This window comes from Crocodylus porosus, unplaced genomic scaffold (genome assembly GCF_001723895.1).
Source record: "Crocodylus porosus isolate Cpor-Errol unplaced genomic scaffold, CroPor_comp1, whole genome shotgun sequence".
Classification (NCBI taxonomy): domain Eukaryota; kingdom Metazoa; phylum Chordata; order Crocodylia; family Crocodylidae; genus Crocodylus; species Crocodylus porosus.
This window is the reverse complement of record NW_017728943.1, coordinates 8,269,810-8,293,328: the sequence shown is the minus strand read 5'-3', so window position 1 is coordinate 8,293,328 and position 23,519 is coordinate 8,269,810. Positions and strand designations below refer to the sequence as shown.

The window sequence follows — 23,519 nt, the reverse complement described above, 5'->3', positions numbered from 1 at the left end:
AGGCTCAACTGGGCTGACATTGGTAAGCTAAATAATCATTTCTGTCTCATGTTATTCAGTAGATGTGACTCTAAATATGGTGGGGAACTCTACTGAATTAAAAGGTACTGTTTTTTCAGATATTACTGATGCATCCATTGTAAGAACATAGTGCTGGGAAATATATTTCTCTAGCCATTATTCTTTTGAGCTCTATTTCATTCTTGACATCCTAATGAGTTTTATGAGTCACTGAGTGTGCTGAGGTGGGTTATACAGTTGGTGATGGGAAATCACCATAGACCAAGAAGAATTATATTAATCAGACTACCTGTTTCATTTCAACTTGAACACCTTCACTTAATGACAGCCTTTTTATATAATGAGAATTTAATAAGTCTGAGCATCCATTTCCTCTGGAAAAAGAAACGTGACATAAAGCAATGCCTTACAGTGATCTTTGCCTTATTTGATCACTCAGTGTCACAGTGGTTGCTTGGCAGAAATGTTCTCATTAGAATCAGAGAACAAAATTATACTCTGTACATTTCCACCGTGCCAAAGAGTTGATGGTTCACGCGGAGGCATACTTGCCTCATAATGCAAAAAGGGGTTGCTTAAAAGAAGTGTGTCTTTTTTTTATAAAGGGAGAGCTGAATTCTGTTGTGTCCATGTGTAAATATGCTGGGTGGGATGTTATGTAACAAGGGTCCTGTATTTCAGTCTGGGAATCCAGGCAATAGTATGTTCTTATTTTCCAGTAAGAAAACAATGGGCTCAGAGACTGAGACAAACCTTCGTCTACCCACTGGGTGCCTAAGTGCTATTTTATTTCCCCTCCTTGAGTCTGAAAAAAGTTAATGCAAAAGGTGGGTAGGTCTGCCCTCCTCCTCACTGCTTTTTGTGACTCAGTCTGAAGTGTCAAATGCTAGTGCATCACATAAATAGACACATGAATGGATTTTCTGGACTTGAGTAGGATGGAATAGAATTACCTGAGGTGTCCTAAGCCTACTTAGATGCCCAGTAGGTCCTCACAGTCTTTCTGTTGAGACTCATTTTTCCCTTTCTATCATATTCTGAGCCATGAGGGCATGAGAACTCAATTAGATAGTATTCACTTGGCTTTAGTAAAAGCAACATTGTTTTTGTATTCCTCTTTCAAGTTTTTTGAGGGTTTTTTTTTAAAGGCAAAGCATGAAGGACTTTTCTGGTCTGCTGCAGTAAATGACCATTTTTGTAGTGTAAGTGCAAAAGAGATGACACATAGCTAACAGGCTTGCTGTGGGCTTTGCAGCGTCTCCATACCTGGGGAACCTGGTGTGGAAGAATGGGCTACGGAACATCCCCGCAGGGAAGACCACAGCATGGTTCCTCAGCGAATAGTAGGAACGGACTGACCAGGGGACCACCTTCCAGCTAGATTCACAAAAAGAGAAGAGGAAAGGTATACAATGTTAATTCCCAGTGTCCCAGCTCTCTCTCTGTCCCAGCCCCTTCCCTCCCCAGACCACGCCGTTGTGGTAGTGGAGTAGGACTCCTCTGCAGAATCTCTTATAGAAAGTAGGTGGTAAAACAGGAATATGAACCCAGAACATCTAGTACTCATGCACATGCTTTCCCAACAAGAACATCCTCTCTCCACATTGCCTTAACTCATTCCTATTTGCTAGCTCAAATCTTCTTGACTCTATTGTACCTTCTATATTGCACCTACAACCAACAGTCATCCTATAATCTATCCCTGACACACATGAATCCCTCCCCTGCTTCACTCCCAAATGACTAACACGCACCTATCCTGTGAGAGTGGATAAAGGAGCTTTTGGGAGAAACTTTCCCTCTGGGCCTTCAGGGAGGCTACCACATTGAGGAAAAAAGTGTCTTCATTGATCTTCAGCTAAGGAGAGAGAAGGAGACAAAAGAAAGTGTCAAAGATCAGGGAAGAGCAAGAGAGAGGAAAAAAATGAATCAGGGAAAGGTGGTAGGGAAAGAAACAGCTTAAAGAAAAGGCTGTCTGTGAGGTTTATTCAAAGGACAAATCAGGAAAATGTTGTCTCTGCTGTACACACCTCAAAGATCTCCTGCCTCGTATGTGCTAAAGGATCCCAAGAGATATTACCAGAGCACAAGCAGAGCACACAAGGTGATGAACAGGCTCACACCCAGTTTCCCCATAGCTGATCTCTTTCAGAAAGAGGAGGGAAGAAGGAAGGAAGAGGAGTGCCATGTGAGCTATGTCTACACCCGTTGTCCCCAGTCTCTGTCAGCAGCAGATGCTGTAGGGCCTGGTACCAGTACGCTGTCCGTAATAAGAAAGGTACATTTGTAGTGTACATCTCACATTCTTATACTCCTTGTCCACTTCAGCGGTTTGGAGGATGTAGTCTGGATAGCCAATCTCCACCCGGACCTTTGAAACCTTAAATCATAACAAGACAAGCATTACCTGCAAGGTCATCTCTGTGTTGCTTTCCCCCTTAATGCTGAATTTCAGTGGAGGGTAAACAAGCCTTCTCCATTAGCTCCATTGCATTCAGAGCTATTCTGTTGGCTGCTCTCTATGACACTTTTTCCTTTCACTTTTCTCCTTTTCAAACCTGGTGGCCCTAAGCCTAGTGCTGCCCTGGTAAAAGTCTATCACTCTTCTAATGCAAATGCTTCCTTTGGTAGCTTTATACTTTTCTCTCCCCACACGTGGAAGCTGGTATGTACATGCGTATTTTGTGATATGTAAGAGGCGATGCTTGTGAAGAAGCACTGAGCATCTCCAAATACACATGCCAATAGGGCTGTGCAAAATGGAAGTGTTTCATTTCAACCAGTGTTTCAACAGAACAGTGTTTCATTTTGACTTTTGTTTCAAGTCAAAATGGCTGTTCTGTTCCGTCAAAACGTTTTGCCGTTTCAATGCTGTTTTGACGTTTCGCCCATAGGATATAATGGGGAAGGTCAAAACAGCCCTGCACCTATCTTCTTGAAACTCAGCACACTTTATGCCCTCAGATGGGGCTACCATTTCTGCATGTTTCCTCCAAATCAGGCCAGAAAGGACAAAAGAGAAGGCTGAGAGGGGACTTGGTAGCAGCTTACCACTATACCAGAAGCGTACATCGAGGGCTTGGTGAACAACTGTTCACCAAGGCACCCTTGGGGAAAACTAGGAGTTATAGTCACAAACTCCTGGAAGATCATTTCAGGCTCATGACAGGCTCAACATTAGGAAAAACTACTTCACAACTAGGGTCTCCAGACTGTGACCATTACTCCTAGTTTTCCCCAAGGGTGCCCTGGTGAATAGTTGTACACTGAGCCATAGATGTACGCTTCTGAAGTAGTGGTAAGCTGCTACCAAGTCTCCTGTCAGCCTTCTCTTTTTCAGGCTGAAGAGGCCCAGGTCCCTCGGCCTTTCCTTGTATGGCTTGCTGTGCAAGTCTCTGACCATATAGGTAGCCCTTCTCTGGACGCTCTCAAGTTTGTCCACGTCCTTGTTAAAGTGTGGTGCCCAGAACTAGATGCAGTACTCCAGCTGTGGTCTCACCAGTGCTGAGTGGAGCAGGAGAATCACTTCTTTGCAATGTTTTTGCTGGAGATGCATCAATTGATGTATTCCAGCATATTGTTGGCCCTGCTGGCTATAGCATCACACTGCTGGCTCATGTTCATACTGTGTCCCAAGACAGACACAGTTGCACAAGCACCCATGACACGAGTTTTGCTTGTCAGCAGCTAGGGGTGCAGGGCCTCAAAACCCAGAACCCCTGCACCTATTTCTCGACAGCTGGCAGGCTTTGTGGCCTCAGTGGAGGCTACCATCCCTACAGCTTTCACCCTGCTGTGCCTTAACACACACAGTGTCACCCATGTCGTGAGTTTTGCTTGTCCACAGCTTGAGGTGCAGTTTCCCCCAAACCCTTACACCTATCTTCTTAAACTTGGCAGGCTTTGTGGCCTCAGCAGGGGCTAGCATGCCTGCAGTTTTGACCCTGCTGTGGTTTAACACATGACATGAGTTTTGCTTTTAAGAATTTGAGGTGCGGTTTCCCAGAAACCCCTGCACCTATCTCCTTAAAACACGGCAGACTTCATGCCTGTAGAAAGGGCTACCATTCCTGAAAGTTTCATCTAAATCTGGCCAGACATGACAGTTATAGGCTGTTTTAACCTTCCCCATTATAGCCTATGGGCGATACATCAAAACAGCGTCGAAACGGCAAAACGTTTTGACTTGCCTAGCTTTGTTTTGAGGCTGTTTCAACCGTATCTGTTCCATTTTGATTCTGCTGTTTCGACCTTGAAACGGGTTGAAACAAAACTGGTGGCAAAATTTTGCACAGCCAGACATGCCAGGGGTGTGGTCATGTGTATATGGACAGCCTTCACGTGCCTAATTAGGTCAAGCATGTAAGTGTAAGAGCATCTATATAGGGAGATATACCAATGCACATATTTCATAGTATATGTATATACAGGCCCCTATCTCTTTTGCAGAGGTTATTGGGAATTGAAGGCCTGATTAGTTTGTGACTTCCACACACACCTTGCTTTTGGCCTCTTGTCGGGTTTCCTCATCCATCCATCCCACCTGATCCAGCCGGCTCTGGAGGGCATTTTGGACCTCAGAGAAAATCTTTTCAGCCTTCCAAAGGGAAAAAAAAGCCTGATCAGGCCTATGGAAAACAGGTGCTCTGGAGGCAATGCCTCACTTGGCTTGAGAGATTAGGGCTTGTGGTCATTCAGTACTGGGCAACCACCTTGCCCCATTGCCCCAGGCCCACTACAACCCAGATCTAGGGAGGACACTTCTCCTGAAGCTTGAAGATAATTCATTCTACCAATCCATTTAAACATGTACTTCTTCTCTTCATACTACCCACTTGCTGCGCCCCAGGTATGCACAGGACATCTCCTTTCTTCACTGCCTGTCTTAGGTGAGAGGGGAACCCAACCATATGTCCATTCCTTCCTGAACTTCAGCTCTCCTATCATGGAAGAGCACAGGACCTAGAAACATCTCTACTGCTTGAATAAGAGGGCAGTGGGACACCTGACATAGCAGACAGGAGGTTGCTTCCCTCAAGATGACTCTAAACCCAACCCCAACCTGGATAAAGTCCAACAGACTTGCTTCAAGGCTGCCCCAAATGACAAGAACCATACTTTCATGTATAACACATACAGTACTCTGTGTCTTTTCTTCCCCTTCTTTATTCCTTCATTTCTTCCCCTCCCCGCCCAATGGCCTCAGTCTCTTGCTGTTCTGCTTCCTCTTTTTAATGGCATTTTTCATTTCACATATTGGAAAGCCTTCATCCATTCACTGCATATGCTAACCTACCTGGGAATAGAAATCTAATATCTTAACAAAAGCATTTCTCTTCACCTCTGCCTACAGATTTGTTTTTGGTTGTAGGACCACTCTGAAGCCCTGGCACGTGAGTCTGTTATTGTTACTCATGAGTCCTGCTCAGACTATACTGCTAAACCTCCAAGTGCCTCAAAACATTTCATGTCAGCATCTTGGGCCAAGATGACTGACAGGTACAGGGACTGCCAATCTGGTTTCCATGCTAGGGTTGGTCATAAGTGCTCTTCCTGTGGGCTGTCATTGGAGGGTCATGCATGAGTACCAAGCTGTACACACTGAGATCCTTAGACTGATTATTCTAGCACTAAGTCCATCCAAGCCTCAAAGAAAGATGGGAGGTATGTAACTAAAGAGAGGGAATAAGGGGGTGACCTGACCTTGAGAGTGTCACCTCATCAGGGTACGAGGGAAGCTGCATTCATGTTTGGGGTGGGGGAAGAAAATACCTACGAGTTCCTTGGCCTCTGGAGGAAAAATTTCTTGCACCATCATCTCTCCAAGGACAGGCTCAAAAAAGATGCTGGTCTCACTCAGGCATTTCTGCCAGCGACTGTTTTGTACCTGGGAGGCAGAGAGAGAATGATAAAGACACAGGGAAGGACAACAGCAAAGATATGTGGAGAGGGAAGGCAAAGAAACACACAGGCAGAAGAGACACTGGTTGAATGCATGTTGTTTTGTAGTAGGGATGGCAATGAATAATCCAGCATTTGGTTTAATTTTTGTCTATATTTTTATTAAATGCAAAAGCCTCTGAGTGCCTCGAAAAATGTCATGTCAACATCATAGCCCCAGGAGTAAGGGCTGATAAGGGAAGGGATTTGTTATCCAGGTTAAGAAGAGCAAGGGGGAAGCTGCCCACCAGTATATTGTCCCCCAGCCTCTGCTTTTGTGGAAGCTTCAAAGAGTGGATTGGATACTGGGAATGGAGTAGATAGGGGGCTGTGCAGGATGGCCACAATCCACAGTATCAATTCTAAGGGAACAGATACTGGAAATGTTGCTGCTGGCATGGCCAGCTCCTCCTTCTTTCCTCTTTGCCCCAACACCTGACCTGAGAAACCCCACCCTGAGAGGTTGCAGAAAGTGGGAATGGTTCATGACAGCTGCCAAGGAATCTGACGGGAAGCTGACTCACCATCCCCAACTCTTCTCTTGGTCCAAGAAGCTTCTTCATCAGCTCCTGGCGTGCATCTTGGAACCGGCTGTCCAGGGCTGGAGAGAGATTCGTCACCATGTGAAGTATCATATAGATCTGCAGGGTGCTAGGCAAAGAAAAAATCATATAGGGTAGTAGGACATTCATATGTACACTTAATAGATAAGGACCAATTTGCCCAGAACTAAAATGTAGCTGCAGCTTTGTTGGGCTAGGGTCACTGTTTAAACAATAATACTTCTGAACACCTGCAGTTTAGAACTGGACAACAATGGGCCAGATTCTACCCTGTCTGTTGGGCATCTAAGTGGGCATGGGCTCCTAAGTGCAATTCTATTCCACCCTGCTCAACTCCACATAGGTTCATTAATGAAGCAACTCTTGTACCATACCATGATCTTACCCCTATGCACAAAAGGCAGTGAGGAATAGGTGGAGGACCCTCCCACCTTTTGCATTAACAGTTTTTCAGGGATCCAACCAGGGTAGAATAGGATCACTTGTGGGCACAAAAAGACACCTCATTTGATCCAGGAGTTATTGTTGCAGAGTGTGTCTCAGATCAAAACAGGAGTCCTGTGAGGATGTACAATGGAAAAAAGTGCCAGTGCATTTTATCTAGCACACTTCAGAGAGACATTGAATATGTACATCTGTACAATCCCAGGACAAACAGCTTTCTCCCAGGACAATTATGGCATCTGTTTACAGCCCTAGGTGCCTTAGTCTACTTATGTGCCTAGAAAGTAGGACAAGATCTGGCTCTATATGTCTGCCTACTACTTCATGACTGCCTGTGGAAGAAGTACCTGCTGCATCACCCTCCAAACCTTTCTTTAGTAGTTCCCCTTCAGAATACTGGTCTAGTCAGTCATGCTGCATTCACCACATCTGAAGCTATCACAGCATCCCGGTCTGGAGGCATAATGGAGATGGTAATGAGCATGAACTCCTACCTCCTGTCCTGCCACTCTATGATCAGCCGTGACATGTTCTTCAAGTAGTCCATGTCATGAACCACAATGGGCTGGGAGAGACTCAGCTGCACAGGATAGAAGGCTGCCTCTAGACATGACAGCCAGTCAATGGCTGGGGCCTTTTCCTAAAGGCAAAACAATAGATGGGCTGACAGGTCAACTCCCTGCAAACCCCCAGGACTGTATGGCAGCATATGGCACTGGCTTCCTTCTTGCCAGCAGAGGGCACCCTCCCAGGCTGAGCTGGGTAGGCAGGGATAACACAGGGAGGGAAATATCAGGTCTGAGTGTGAGGATGGGAACACCACCATGGGACCAGGGATGACCAGCCCCAGCAGATTGCTGGGGCAGCTCAGTGGGAAAGGAGACTCCAGGAGTGAGAGAAAGAGATGGCAATTTCTGGCTGGCCCCTGCAAAAGGCACCTCCCCTCCCCTCCCACCTGAGTCTTGGAGAAGTGGAAAGTATATGTGCAGCCTTCCTCATGCTGCAGGGCATGCCTACCTGCAACTCCTCAATGGTGGTTGTATAGAACAGCATCCTCCTCTCCTGTCGCTTCTGCAGTGGGGTGACCACACTCTGGAGGTTGGAGATGAAGGCTAAGGTGAAGGAGATGTAGGTGGCAGTAATGTCCTGGGGCACTCCCAGCAGTCTCCCCAGATTCAGCAGATACGACAGATACAGACGGACATCCTGTGACACAAAGCACATCCCCAGGAGATCTACAAGGCTGAGGTTGGAGCTGTTCCAGCCAAGCCTTGCACTTTCAATGCTGTCTCTGTCAACCCTGTTTTCTTCTGTAACTCTTTACAAGAAACATGATTTGCTGAATATAATTTCTGGCTCAGTGAGCATTACTGAATCCTCCATGGGAAATAAGGTCTTCTATTTTCTTCATATTTTGCATGTCTTTAATACAGGGAAAAGTCATTACTGGGTACATCTACACATGCAATGAATGCGAATGAATAAACTCTGGCACAGTTTGTGCCAGAGCTTATTGCTCCCAGGTGCCCCATTTTCACATGCACCCAGAACTGTAGCACCTTGAGCTGACTCAATGTGATGCACAGCGGGCTGGCTGGGACATGAGGGTGCTCCAGTTAAGGGCCATCCAGCAGGCAGCTGCTGCAGAGAAGCACCCTCATGCACCAACCAACCCCATCAGCATCTACATTTGTGTTGCAGCAGAGTAAATAACTGTCATTATTGTACTTGTGTCTGTCAGGACTATCCTACAGTGGAGTTAATTAGTTTACTCTATCCTAATAGCACTACACATGTAGATGGTAGGCTTTAATGAAGAGTTAATGAGTCACCTTCACAGAAAATGCCTCATGTAGATGTGCCCACTGAAATGCAACCAGGTCTAGGGTGGGAGTAGGCTTCAGGGAATACCTGTGACATTTTGGGTGGAAATGGCAGGGCAGACTCCTGTTACAAGGATCTTAAATGTCCATGGTAAGGAGGCAGAACTTTTTTTTTAAGCTCTGATCTGAAAGACTTGCACTGTAACTGTAGCTATATATGATTATCCAGTTGAGAAAGGCAAAGGGGCTGGGATAGTCATGAAATTAGATTATCATAAAATTACATCATTATGGAATTAGGTTCCCTAGGTTTGCTGCAAAAGTCCAAGGTCTTTTACATATACAGAATAAAACACATGTTTTAAAACATGTTAACAAGTATGTTATAAGTAACACATTGTAAAGCCTTAGTGTAGATGGGGTGAGTTTTATTACAATGCTTTTGGTCAAAATAGGGATGATCTTGCCTCAGGTAGGGGGTTGGACTAGATGACCTCTCAAGGTCCCTTCCAGCCCTATTTTTGAACGACTCTATGACTCTAAGATAGAATCAATGGAGAGCCCAGTGTTCACCCTTACCACATGTTTAAAACCACAGCATGATATTACTGGACCAGGATTTTCAAAGCTATTAGGAAAAAATAGGCTATGTACCTACTTTTTTCCTAACAGGAAAACCCACAACATACGTCTTCTGAAGAAATGTTCAAGAAAGCATCAGACATAAGCATAAATGATGAATCATCTATAAAAAATCGCCTCCATAAAGCAAGGGACATTTCAAAGGAGTTCTTTGAAACTTGTGGGACTTTTTTGCTTTTGTTTTTAATTTTTGCCTTGCCCCAGCTTCTGATAGGTTACCTTGGGGTAATCAGATTTTTTTTTGTAGTCACTCTCTGCTGGCATCTCAAACTCAGGATGGTCAATCTGGGAAGGGTGTGAAGGAAAAACATTGGATTAATACCAAAGCACTAGTGGTGGAAAAAGAGGTTCCTTGAGGTTGTATTTCTTTTTTCTGTTCACAAATTGGTCTGATAGTAGCTTTGGATTGTTTTAATTATAAACCCACCCTGAGAGGCACACATGCCAAAAAAGAAGAACCTATCCCTCTTAGGACAGCTCAGGACAGCTCAGAATTTAAATGAGAAAGGGAGACAACCGGCAGGAGAAAGGGAAAAAGTTTGCCCTTGGTTTTCATTGTCATGTTCCCTCCAACTCTTTAAGTCCCAAAAACAAATGATAATTTTTCATATAATTTAATAATAAGTATTAATTTAAGAAAAAAAGAAATACATGAAAATGCAGGAACACACAAATGAACATGTTGGAACTGTTATTAAAGAATATTTGGTCCCATATTTCCAATAGTGGCCAAGACTTTGCTTCAGAAGAAGTCTTCAAAATTTTGTGAATATACCTCGTTATACAAAATTATACAAAGTGGATGGGAAGGACACCCTGGCCTCCCAAACTATGGTGAGTTAGTGCCTTGAAACGCGATAAATAGCAGCTTATATGATTTGCCCTGTAAGAAGTGCTACTGTGGTCATCCTTCCATTATGAAAACATTTAAGGTGAAATTCTATTATTTCCTGCTTACTGAGGTGGCAATTTCTGGCACTTAGACATACAGAGGATTTCTGTCCTCTGGACATGTAGACCTGCACATATGGATGACAATGCAACCATGTTGTCACATAGACTGGCAACCAAATCAGACACATGCTATCTTTTCCTCCAGAAATTGTGTGGGTAGTTTGTTCACCTGGGAAGCTGGGTTCTAACTCCCCTTCCCACGGATAGGGTTTAAACATGGGTCTCTGTGCTATGTCTCATGGTATGCTTAGAATGTGTTTATTAAACTTAAAATGCAAGCATCTGTGCATTCAAATAGTAAAACACATGTTAAGTCTGATACTATTGTAATAAAGTTGTGACTTTGAGGGAAGAGTATCTCCAGATCAAATTAAATAGCACGTGTTCAGCTATCATCGGTGCGGAGCGATCACATTCCTGGTCCTCCACACCCATTAGTCATGCTGTACTAGACGGACTATGATAAAGGTTGGACAGTCCCTGAAGGGAAGCCATATTACAACCCTCACTATGGCTGCATGTGTCTGCCTCCTTCATACAACAGTCAGACTGCTGCATGGCAGTAATATGACTTTAAGTCTCTGGTGCAGGGACCGGCACTCGGCATAGTACCAGAGCCAGGTCAAGACTGTCAGTAGGGTTGCCGACTCTGACTGAAGCTATTCCAGGAGCTATTTTTTGTTCTAACATGATGTAATGTCATTAATACGGGTGCCGCAATAGAGATTTTTGGGGCCAATGCCATATTGGCTGAAACCAATCTGATTGCCAATATGCAGCCAGGCAGCTTGGAGAGCATCATCCAGCTGGAAAGTCTGTTGTGGGGGAAGGGACAAGGGATGAGGGAAGGAGCATGGCGGGGAGCAGATCAAGGCTTCTGCAGTGAGGGAGGGAGTGGGGTCTTCAGTTCCATAGATTTGGATCATTAGAAATGACTGGGCCCTACCAGACCATGGCTGATTTGCTTTCCTTGCTACTCCTTTTAATCCTCTTACCTGGATGATATTGGTACTGGGATCAGATAAACTAGGTCCCACAAAGGCTTTGAAGAAGGGGAATGTACTATAGTTGCCCATGAGTGTTCGCAGAGTTTGGTTAAAATCTATCTTTTCCTTTGGTCTCATGAAATTCCATCCTCCGATCTACAGAAAGAGAGTGATAGAAAGCGTCAAATGGGAGTGCAAGCAAATAGGTGTTGGTGGGGGAGAGTGGAGACAAAAAGAGAAAGAGAAAAACAAATTGGTTACTAGTTAAGACTGGTAAAAAAAAAGGTGCAGGAACAGCTGTTCCATATCTGATTCAGAGTTCTCCCACAGTTTAAGAACATGCAAGTATCACAATTATCTACATACCAGATTACTTTACGTAAAACACACACCTTGTTTTGGGAAGGCAGAATGAACAAAAAAAAATATATTTTCTAGAGTCTTATTTGCCATGCTACCAGCTTAGCCAGGGCTGAACTCACCCCCTGCTACTTAGTCAGCAGCTACCGCTGATTTGGCAGCAGATGTGGAAGGGTTAAACCTGTACCTACTGGCTTTGCAGCAGGGGGAGGGGAGAGTGACATTGATACTAAAATAAGCCCCTACTCCCTGGGCCCAGAAGGGTCCAGTTTAGCTCAGCTGATGTTGAACACAGCCCCTTGCTGCATTTCAGTGTCCCCCTGCCTCCATTCTGGAATGGAAAGCAGCTCCCCTGTGTAGCAAGACACTGGAGCTTGCCTGCTCCTTTAAGGCAGGTTGACTGCAGGTGGCAAAGGGGGCTAATGAGAGCCTCACTTGATTGGAAGAGGGCTCAGGCTTGAACTATATAAGCCTAGAGCCTTCATTAGCAATTGCTTTGGTAGCTATGAAGGAAGGAGCTCCTAAGGGCAGAGCAGTAGGCCTCCTGAACTGATAGTAGAGCTGAGTGTGAAACTTGCAGACTGGGAAACAAGGAAAGGAACCTGGGGCAGAGAACACCTTCTATCTATAGGCAGGTAGCACTGGTTTTAGGTTAAGCCCAACAAGGGTTTTAGCACCTTCTAAAGGACACAGGTGCTTTGATTTAGTTATACCAGGGTTTAGCCTTAAGGTCTGCTGGGGCAGGCTTAATGTCCATTTAGAGATCTGGACCAGGGGGTCCACAAGCCTGGAGAAGGTTGAGTTGAATCAGAGGATCCACAGGCCCAGGGGGGGTTGAGCTGGACTAGAAGGTCCCTAATCCCAGAGGGGGCTGAGAGCTGGATTGAGGGGTCTGAAGGCTCATAGAAGGGCTGCATGTGGAACCAGGTGCCCAGAGAGAGGCTGAGTAAGGGACTAGGAGGTCCAAGAACCTAAAGGGGCTAGGTGTATAAACAGGTGACATCAGTGAGATAAACACACATGAGACTTGGGGTATGTGTAGGACAGGAATGGAGTCACACAATTTGTCCTTAAGGCTACAGGTGGCTGCAGGGGTGTAGGTGCTTCTCAGTTTGCCTATTAGGCTTTATGGCTGAGCTGAGATGAAGGGGGTCCAGGGCAGGCCCACTGGAGATTTGTGCAGACTCACTCTTTCTAAAGCCCACAAGCAGCCTCCCCTACACTGGGTGGGCAAGTGCACAATGGAGGGCTACACTAGAGCCTGATCCAGACAGGGAATGTGTGGCTGCCCCTGTGGCTGCAAGTTTCCACACCTCACTTAAGAGATGCACCCCCATTTTGGTATGTAGCATGCACATAAATATGGTATCAGAGCTGAGAATCAAGATCGGCATAAATAATATGGAAAAAATGATTAATGCAAACAAGGAAGAAAAAAACAACTAGAGACATGAAAGAAAATCTTCATATACCCCATGCAAGCCTAAAATAACACTGTCCCTTTACCCTAATGCTGTGATTAAAAATGACCAAACAAGGCAGCAGTAGAGAGAGAGGGTGAGAATGAGCCATCTGAAAGAGCTGTGGGTGATAAGGCATAGTAGAGAGAATTCAGAAGTAGCAACACATGGTAGCCCTCGTGCTAGATGGTCAGGTCTTATAAGAATTAACAACTTAAATGCTTCCCTCAGATCCTGCAGTCCATGGGCAAAAAAATTTCCTTTTTTCTTTTCTTTTTCCAAGGATCTTCCTATCTCCTAGGATGTTTCCCATTGAATTACAATGTGTTCCTGCTCAGAAAAATACGCCCTTCCCACAGGAAGGGCTAGTGTGGGGAAATGAGGAGGATTTTTAGACTTTGTTCCTAAACTGGCAAGTGGGGTTATACATACATATTCAGACATGCATGATGCCTGACATACATACATGATGTCAGACAGCCAGAATTGAGAACTATGCTCTTCCTACCCATCAGGGAGGGGAGGTCTGTGATATGAATGCATATTATTTAGGAGCCAGTCTCTTGTCTCCTGAGCATCAGCTTATTCTATGGACGGGGGCATTAAACTGCCACCCCCAGGAGTTAGTAAGAGATTGATTCTGTTCCAGACTGGGCATCTAAGTGGACTTAAGTGTGATTCTGTTCCACCATGCTCAAGTCCCTGAAACCTTTAATGCAGCTACTTTCATAACAAGTCATCACCTGACCTTCAGTATTGAATTGCAAAAAGGTAGCAAGGAGGAAGGGGACCCACTTATCTTTTGTATTTCTGGTAACTGTGGGAGTGGGATCCCTGCAAGGGGAAGGCTGACCACTGTGAAATGGGAACATAGGAGTATGGAGCACTGCAGAGGAGGATAGTCCTATTTTAAGCCCCTGTCCTAGGCATCCTGCTGAAGACAGGACAAAAATGTTCATTTCTCCAGGAGACAGGACATCCAGAACTGTCCCAAGGAAAACGGGAGTTATGTTCACTATATCTTTCTCATAATAAGAACTTGTTTTTTAAGTGGAATTGCATTCCCCAGCCTAGAAGCAGCTGGTATGATCACCTCACTGATGATATCCTTCAAGGGCTCAGTTCCTTGTGCTTCAATCTGTTGGGTATCCATGCAGGACTTGTAGAACTGGTGGGCTTTCTCCTTGGCCGAGCCTTTTGTCCAATGCTTTGGAGCCTCTAAGAAAAGGATAACAAATGGGAGACTGAAAACACTGAGGATAAAGCAAAAGAACAAGCAGTGGCCTTAGATGAGGAGGTAGCTACTGTAGCCTAGTTAGTAACCCATGGTAGATTGTGGCCTTGTACTACGACTGAATAAACCCAGACAGGCTGATCACCAACTTGGCCTCTTCAGCTCTAAAGACACAGCCCAAAGTGACTGCAGCATATGGTATGATTTTAATGGTGTGGAAGAAGGAAAAGGCCTTACTATAGTTTCTAGAAGCCCAACTGGTAGTGAGAAATATAATCACATCCTGCCTCTGAGACCTCTGCCAGATATGCAGGTAAAAGCATGATGGGATCTGATGCACAGCCCTCACAATTGTGCTTTCTTCCATGCCATACATGCATAGCAGGAGGCATAATTGTGGGACAGAGCATCAGATCACATTATGTCTTAGTGACAGTGTAGGGGGAGCCTGGGATCAAGATCCTGAGCTCTCCCCGCACCAGCAAGTAGTAAGCTGCCATGGCTGTGGTGATGGAGCTCCCCACTGCAGGGTACACCTGGCAAGATGCTCAATGGTGTGATAGGATCCAGCTACAAAGTTGTTGAACATTTTTTATAGAATCACTTTGTGGGTTATTCCTTGTTTTATGATACCATTAATTGCTTTAATGTGTGGCGGGGTTACAATTTAAGACAGGATTAACTAATTAATCATGTCTTCATTTGTAACATGTGGCAGAGGCCCAAGGGGTAGAGGGAGCTTCAGTCACAAGGCAACACTTGGCAATTCTAAAACAGCTTTATATTCCAAACTGAGATGGCTGAGCCAAGAAGAGGTGTAAGAGATGGAGTGAAGGCAGTTTTGTTTGTCTGCCTGTATCACTGCCTAGTTGAGGGGGCTGCCCATACTAGAGTGAAGGTGTAAATTTTTGTCAGAAGCCAAATTTTCTGATTGTCACTCAGTCTTTAGTGACTGTGGTTTGTAGGGACAGGTTGCAAATAAGGGAGTGAGGGATGGGGTTGTGGCTGTGGTTGTACTTCCTGAGAAGTGAAAAGGGAAAGATTTGGTCCCTGTTGGGGATGTGATATACATGGGCAGTCACAGTTCTGCCCTCAGAGGATCCTATCAGTGCACCTCCCACCCTTACCTAAAAGATTCCTCAGGATCAGCTGGTTTTCTTCCAATAATACATCAAATACATTCAGTGACTCCTTAGTCATCCTGCTTGGGTTCTTGTCTTCCCAGTTGCCACAGGTATAGCCATAGAAGTCATTGCAGGGGTCTATGGTGGCATTCCTGGTGTCCAGGAGTTTGGCCACAAGGCACTCCTCATTATCGCAGGACTCTAGGCAGGGGGAAAACACAGGAAGAATGATTAGTAGGACAATTAAGGTCAACAAGCTAAAACATATAAGAAAGAAAATAGTGAGAGAGGACGACACTTCCCTGGAAAATTTGATGTGTGATACAAATTCATTTGCCTACAAAAGCTATTGCTCAACGAAGGGCAAAGTGTAGCCTATGTCTGATTGTACAGGATGGGAAGATGCTTAAAATAAAGGATGGATAGTGACTCCAGGGGTGACATCAGCCCGAAGCTGATTAGCGACAAACTTCTCCTGTTTTTGTTTGCTTAATACATTTGCTGTGATTCAGTGTTTGCTGTTTCGCCAAAAGTTATACCGGAAGGGAAATGATAACCACTTACCAAGAAAAGAAGTGCATAAACATGAGCAGGAAGGGAAGGAAATAATACCAATAAAGGAGATAAACCCAAACAATGCAAGCATGCGTGTGCTGGAAAGTCTCAGGAAGCCTTTCTGTTAGGCCTTATCTACAGATAAGAAAACTGTTTCAGGTTTACTTACATTAGTTTAAACAATGGTTTTAGTTAAACCAGTATTAAACCCCTATATGTACATTCCAAACTCACTTTAAGAATGGCTTATGGTGGTTCCAGGTTTAGTCAATTCCTTACTGAAATAAGGCACTTGTACATCAAACTAAGAGAGCCTGCTCTTGTGTTTGCAGCAGTTTAACTAAAGGTGAATTTTTAAACCAGCTTAGTTAAAGTCATCCAAGTGTATGCATTTGTGAGGCCTCATTCTCATGACCTAGTATCCCATGGGAATGGGTAGAAGGGCAATAGTGTGAAACACTGAAGCCTGGCTGGACAAGGTCATGTGGAATGCATAAGCATGGGACAAAAGTCCAATGACTGGCAAAGGCTTTGTTCCCTGGAAATGGACAGGATCAGGAGTCATCATACTTCCCAACCTTGAATACCTCAGGCTCTGTTTTGAAGGGAATCCCATTCCTCGGATACCAGTGAGAAGGGCAGAAGATATGCTCAGAAAAAATGCCAGAAGAAAAGACTTTATAATTAAATTGGAGCAAGGTATCTGTTGCCCTGAGGTTGGGCTCTCCATGTTTGTGTAGTCTTCTAGCAGTGATCTGCCTTGTGTTTAGAGAGAGAGACAAGCTTCCTGAACTCTCTGATCTCAGCTTTGTCATTTAATGGGAATCCATGATCTTCCTGCCAGCACCAGGACTGCATGTGTTGGACCTGTGAGAACTAGGTCTGGACTGGGAATTTAGGGAGAGAAAGCCAGCTGTTTCCCAGTCCCAGATACCAGGCACAACTCCACTTTGCACTGGGGTGTCTGCAGGGAGAGCAGTGCTGCACAATCCTGCAGAAACTGTCAGTGAGCAGAAGGCACAGAAGGAAGAGCGTTCTTGAGGGGTAGCCCAGGGGTATGCTGCTACTCCCCTAGGAAGTGGGGCTGGCAAAGGGCTTGGGAGTAAAGAGTTCTCCGAGTGACAGGTAGGGTTCGGAGTGGTAGGGCAGGGCAGTATCTCTCAATTGCAGTTTTCTTTATTGAGAGGCTTTATGTTTGCTTATGATCTGTGAGGTGGTCAGAGCCTGGGCCTTGCACAAATGGACCACTGATGAGAGAGGAGAGAGAGAAAGTAGGACAGAGAGAAGGCTGTTTTAGTTCTTGTACCCAGGCGGCAGGTCAGGATGATGTAGGTTATCAGCAGGGCGAGGCTGAAGACTGTGCTGACCACAAGCACACCCAGGAGCAGGTTCTTCCTGCGGAGACATTTCCCCTTTCCTGCAGCTGCTCTTGGCTCCTCATCGCAGGCCTGAGCGAAAAAGAGGGAGAGAGGAATGTTTCTGTGGTAGTTAACAATCTAGCTAACCAGGGGTTTTAGCAGTTGTACCAGTTCCCGTTACTTCTATCCCCTTCGCAGGCTGCTGACCCCTTAATGGAGGGTCCTGCCAGGCTTCTACCTTCTGTTGCTTTCCAGCTGCAGGCATCTTATGATATCAGGAGAGGGGGAATGTATCAAAACCAGAAATGTCCTGATTTTGAATGTCCTGTCTTCCTTATAGTCTTGCCCAGGTTTGTATCATCTTGCAGGAGACCTGAACGACCTGTTGGCTTCCTGGGACCATGAAGCTGACAACGGTCTGGTCAAATAGGGTCTTTTGGGAATTTATTTCTGCACCTCCCTCTTGTCCACCATCTGTGGAAGACGTCCTGCACCCCTCATGCTGTCTTTTAGAGCAGTGGTTCTCCCCATTGTTTGTACCAGGCCCCATTTGTAAACATCGACCAGTCCTGACCTAGTGTCCCTCACTCCCAACCTGCTGCCCCCTACCCCAAGGCTCCGGCCCCCCAGTGTGGGGTGGGGGGGTGAGTGTGTGGGATGTGGGGCAGGGGGAGCCCAAGCAGCTCCTCGCAGGCTGCAATTCTGCCTGCTAGTAAGGGAGAAGTCATGGTTTCTTATGTTTTTCTCCTTTAAAGGAGAATCCATTCTTAAAGTTTGTTGGCAACCTTTCATATATTCTTGAGACCCACTTTTTGGGTTGCGACCCACAGGTTGAGAAACACTGTTTTAGGGGGCTCCTGTTCCCATATCTGCAACCTTGGATCCATGTCCACATGGAATCAGAGGCATGCTTTGATGTATGTGGCATGCTCACAGACTGCCTCCCATGGGTGACTGGTGCCACCTTAGTTGGGGGGGCACATATCCCACCCCCCGCAATCCCCCCTCAGCCAATCTTGTGGCCGATCATGAGACAACCAATAGCTGCAGCCATTTCCAAAAGTGGCTTTGGCCACTTCTGGGAGCGCCATAGCACTCCACTTCCTGACCGGTGCTTGCAGGGGGCACACCGGCACTCCTGCCTGCCCCCCTGCCCGTCGCCTAAGCAGCAAGCACAGCTGATCAGGGGGTGCATCAGCACTCCCGGGGGGTGCATGTGCACTCCCGTGCACCCCCTAAGTGTCACCACTGTTGCCTCCTATTCATAGTTTCATAGTTGGTAAGGTCGGAAAGGACCTGAGCAGATCATCAAGTCCAACCCCCTGCCATGGCAGGAAAGAATGCTGAGGTCAAACGACCCTGGCTAGGTGATTATCCAGCCTCCTTCTGAAGACCCCCAGGGTAGGAGTGAGCAACACTTCCCTTGGAAGTTGGTTCCAGATCCTAGTCGCCCTGACTGTGAAGTAGCACCTCCTGATATCTAGCCTGAATCTACTCTCGGTCAACTTATGGCCATTATTCCTAGTTACTCCTGATAGTGCCTGGGGGAGCAGGGTCTCTCCCATTCCCTGCTGGTTCCCCTTGGTGAGTTTATAGATGGCCATCAGATCCCCTCTCAGCCTTCTCTTGTGAAGGCTAAACAGGCTCAGGTCCTGTAGCTTCTCCTCATATAGTCTGCCCTGATGCCCCGATCATGCAAGTGGCCCTCCTTTGGACCCTCTTGACACTGTCCACATCCCTCCTGAAGTGCCGCACCCAGAACTGGATGTGGTACTCCAGCTGTGGCCTTACCAATGTCGCATAGATGGGGAGGATCGCCTCCTTGGACCTGCTCATGATGCATCTGTGAATGCATGACAAGGCGCGGTTGTCCGTACTGACCATGTCCTCACATTGGAGGCCAGTGTTCATCTTGGAATCGATAATGACTCCAAGATCCTTTTCTGCTGACGAGATGGGAGTTCCCCAGGCTGTAGGTATGCTGTTGGTTCTTCCTCCCCTGGTGCAGCACCTTGCACTTGTCAGTATTGAGATCCATCCTATTCTTATCTGCCCACCCTTGTAACCTGTCTAGGTCTAGCTGTCACCTGTCCCTCCCTTCTAGCGTGCCCACTTTTCTCCACATTTTAGTGTCATCCACGAACTTGAACAAGGTGCTTTTCACCCCCTTGTCCAAGTCGCTGATGAAGATGTTGAACAGTGCAGGCCCAATGACCGAGCCCTGGGGAACCCCACTGCCCACATCCCTCCAGGTCAAAAATGACCCATCCACCACCACTCTCTGGGTGTGGCCCTCCAGCCAATTTGCGACCCATCTGACTGTGTAGGCACTGACGCCACAGTCATCTAATTTTTTATGAGAATGGGGTGAGAGACAGTATCGAAGGCCTTCCTAAAGTCCAGAAAGACTACATCCACCGCGACACCTGTGTCCAAGGATTTTGTGACCTGATAGTAGAAGGCCACCAGGTTGGTCTGACAGGACCTGCCTCTAATGAAGCCATGTTGAAGCATGGTGGATTCAGGGAGAGTGCAGTGGTGCAGTTGCCCCACCCCCTACCCCCTCTCCGGTTATATTCTTGGTCTCCACCCAAAGTTTTTAAAACCAACTGCTGGCAGTGGCAGCAGCACTTCTATTCAGGCAGCAGGGAAAAAAAATAATTGGATTCATGGCTCATTAAAATTGCCTGATTTCTTTTAAAGTCTTCATTTCACAGGTGTTAATAACCCTCTCTCCTTTTTAATGGCCTTTAATGGTTCCATTAATAAATCTATCCTTTCTTTTGCAATTCTGCTAGCTGCTCCTGTAACGTAGCTCCCGTTTCAGAGCCCTGCAGACTGTTTTTAACTTTTCTAGAAATATTTAACTTGGATATCAACATAACTTGCAGTAAAGCATGGCATGCACTGCAAGATGCTCAAGAAGATTTTATTATGAATCCAAAAAGATGTGTATTTAATTTTAATGACTACTGGACTAATGAAACAACACTGGGTATGGGGTATACTAATAGAGATTTTTGGGGTTGATACCGACAGCTGATTTTTAACAAGCCATATCTGCTGATACCAATCCGATTGCCGATATGCAGGTCCGGCTGGTAAATCTGTTGTGGGGGAAGAGGTGAGGGGGAGCAAAGGGGTATGAGGAGGAGCAGATCGAGGCCCCCATGGTGGCAGAGGTAGTGAGTCTGGGGTAGGGGCCACACAGCTGGGACAGAGCGCGGGATGAAGCTGTGAGCGGCTCGGCTGCAGGGTGGGGGGGGTGGCTGCACATACCCCAGGAGGGCATGGAGGGTGTGTGCCCCCAGGTCTGTGCACAGAGTGAAGGCAGGCTGCCACTGAGGCCTGGACTTGGAGCACCGCCGAGCTCTTCCCAGTTGGAACTGGGCCAGGCTGTGCTTGGGGCAGGTAGTTGCAGCACTGGGAGTGAGGCTACAGGATGGGGGAGGGCTGCAGACCCCCAGAACTTGCCATAGGCCCCTCCCAGCACCGCCCTGCAGCAGCAGGAATTGCCACCCCCTTCCCTGCACCCCCTGGACAAGCTACTCGTGGCTCTGTCCCAAGCCCTGCCTCGGCTATGGAGCCCCTGCCCCACCCCACCCCCACTCCCGCTCCCTTCCTCACTGCTGGGGCCTCTATCTACACCCCTCTCCCACACCCTTTTCCCCCACAACAGAATTACCAGCCGGACCTAGCTGTTCCCCACACTGCCAGGCTGAGCTCCTGGCTGCCTGCGTGTTGCACTGGAGTTGAATGCATGCATGGGACATTACCTGCCACATCACTCAAGAAAAGGCAGTTGCTGATACAGTCAATTTTCCTTATATTGGTGCCAATCCAATTGGGAACGATGTATCACTGCGTCTCTAACACTATGTGGTTATTTTTACCTAGTTTGTTGAATTTTGTTGAATTTTTATACATAGTATATGATAAAGGAAGTTAACGTGCATTGCAATAAAGGGTTTGTTTGGTTTTTTTGCTTGAATCTTAAACTGAATAATATTGCCCTAGTCCTCTAGCTCATTAGTCAAGTTTCTAGATTCTTTTTAACTGGAGAAAATGGTTCATGTTGTATTTGATGTACCACACCATCTCCACTCCCCTCTTTAAAATCCTACATCTGCCTACGTACAGCAGTGTCTACTGTGTCAGCCTTTTCTGGTATATGGGATGCCTTGCCCTGTAAGAAAATACCAGACAATAACAGGGCAAAAGAAAAAGGAGGAGGAATAGGATCAGATAAAAACAGTGAAGATACTGGAGATTGAAAGATAAGGAGAAAGTATGGAAGAACAAGAAAGTGATGAAGTGAGGCCCAGGAGAGAGAGAGAAGACACAAGCAAAGGAAGAATAACAGAAAACCCAGACAGAGGAGGAAGAGTGAGTAGAGAGTACAGTGGGAAAAGGGCAAAGCTGGCTTGTGTGGGAGTCTGAGCTTTCTCTGGGATCCATCCCAGATTGTGCAGTAAAGTCCAGTAGGGTAAAGGACAGCCCATATCATCACCATCCACTCCAAGTAGTGCAGGACAATTTCTTCAACCTGTCTTTGCTTATGAAAATAGACTTGCAGCTACAACAGCAAGCTACAAAATGGGCAATTAAAAAAACCTCCCAGCTGTCTAAGCAAACCAAACACACCCCTGGGGAGAGGCTGAGAGAACAAGTCAGACACAGCAGATGTTGGCCAGGGAAAAAGGGTCTTACCCAGTGGGGTGATGAATGCTGTAAAGGAAACTCTCTGAAACCAGAGCAGAAATCACAGAAGGAGATCAAAGCTAGAGCCATGATGCTGATCGGCTAGGACATTTTACATACACCAAATGCAACGTACTTGTTACTGGAGAAAATACAAAAGTTCAGTGAAAGATGCCTTGCTTTCACTGGCTGTCCCATCTTCCCACACCTAATGATGGCAGGACACACAGTAAAAGAGGGGAAATCAAACAGATTGGAACTGGACCTTCAGACAGATGATAGAGAACCATGGGGCTCCACGATAAGTCAGCAGGGGCTTTGCAAAGAGACTAAGAGTAATGGTGGAGTGGGCCAGGAGGCAGTGCACTGCCATTACCAGGCTGTGTCACGTGGCTCCGTTTTAGTCTTTAGGATAGAGGTAGGGGTCCTGCAGCAGAAAGGATAGGAAAGGGTTCCATGATTTTAAAAAGTTTTAAAACCAGTGTGGTAGAAAACATAAGAAGTTCCTTGACAAACATCATGGAATAAAGGGAATGCAAAGGGACAAATATAGTTTTCTCTTTTGCTTCCTTGCACCGTAATAGATCCTAAGTTTTTAATTCCGAAATAGGGAAGTATGTTAGTGAAACATAGAAAGAGAGGGCTTGCTCGTCTGGAAAAGAGAGAGCACAGGTTGTCTTCTCCTGTGTGCAGGTCCTTGACTCCAATCCAAATCAAATGGCTCCCTTCTGTCCCCCTGCATGTTAAAAACCTTGTCCATTCTACACTATTGCTCCCAAATTCCTGGTCCCTTTATGTTCTGCAGGCCAGATGGCACAGCTCCAAGAGCTGGATCTGGCCCACAAGCAGTAAATTTGACAACCCAATCTAGAACAATTGAAGGGAACCGGGAATGGGATACAACATGTTTTTTGACTTGTTCCAAAGCTGGATCAGATTTTAAGCTGCAGGGAATTCAAATGGTTTACAGGAGATTGTGGCATATGATACAAAGTCTTTAACACCCAGGCTGCCCCACTTGGTTTAAGCCCAGGTAAGAAAAAAGTGAACTGATATTCTAGATGGAAAGGAAGAGACAGAGGAAGGGTACTAAGAGCCCTTCATCTCTAAGCCATCAGCATTTCCAGTACAGGAGCAGTGGGGTGTTTAGATGGTTCAGAGGAAGAGTAGAGACAAGTCACCATTTCCAATTTAGCTTCATGTTGTAGGGCATTGATAATGCAGGGTTGGGATTGGACTATGGGATCTGGCACCTGTCATCTATGGAAGACATGCACTATGACAGACCCAAAGACCAAGCCTGTGACTTTCTAAAGACTGTTGAGTGCCTCTGGTGTGGCGGGCCAGTAGGGGG

The 23,519-nt window shown here is 46.1% G+C and overlaps 1 protein-coding gene across 1 annotated transcript in view; it reads right to left on the bottom strand.

Annotated features, from left to right (window-relative positions):
• KEL (Kell blood group, metallo-endopeptidase) overlaps nucleotides 1–23,519 on the bottom strand; it is a 33,685-nt gene that overhangs the window by 5,672 nt on the left and 4,494 nt on the right. Inside the window, exons 3-14 of the mRNA XM_019548509.1 lie at nucleotides 15,555–15,752; nucleotides 14,287–14,411; nucleotides 11,383–11,529; nucleotides 9,653–9,718; nucleotides 7,986–8,174; nucleotides 7,463–7,608; nucleotides 6,486–6,612; nucleotides 5,798–5,908; nucleotides 4,520–4,618; nucleotides 2,324–2,401; nucleotides 1,776–1,879; nucleotides 1,288–1,398 (exon numbers count right to left, since the gene is read on the bottom strand). Of these exons, the coding sequence (XP_019404054.1) occupies nucleotides 1,288–1,398; nucleotides 1,776–1,879; nucleotides 2,324–2,401; nucleotides 4,520–4,618; nucleotides 5,798–5,908; nucleotides 6,486–6,612; nucleotides 7,463–7,608; nucleotides 7,986–8,174; nucleotides 9,653–9,718; nucleotides 11,383–11,529; nucleotides 14,287–14,411; nucleotides 15,555–15,752 (1,501 nt within the window). The remainder of the gene's footprint in view (nucleotides 1–1,287; nucleotides 1,399–1,775; nucleotides 1,880–2,323; nucleotides 2,402–4,519; nucleotides 4,619–5,797; nucleotides 5,909–6,485; nucleotides 6,613–7,462; nucleotides 7,609–7,985; nucleotides 8,175–9,652; nucleotides 9,719–11,382; nucleotides 11,530–14,286; nucleotides 14,412–15,554; nucleotides 15,753–23,519) is intronic.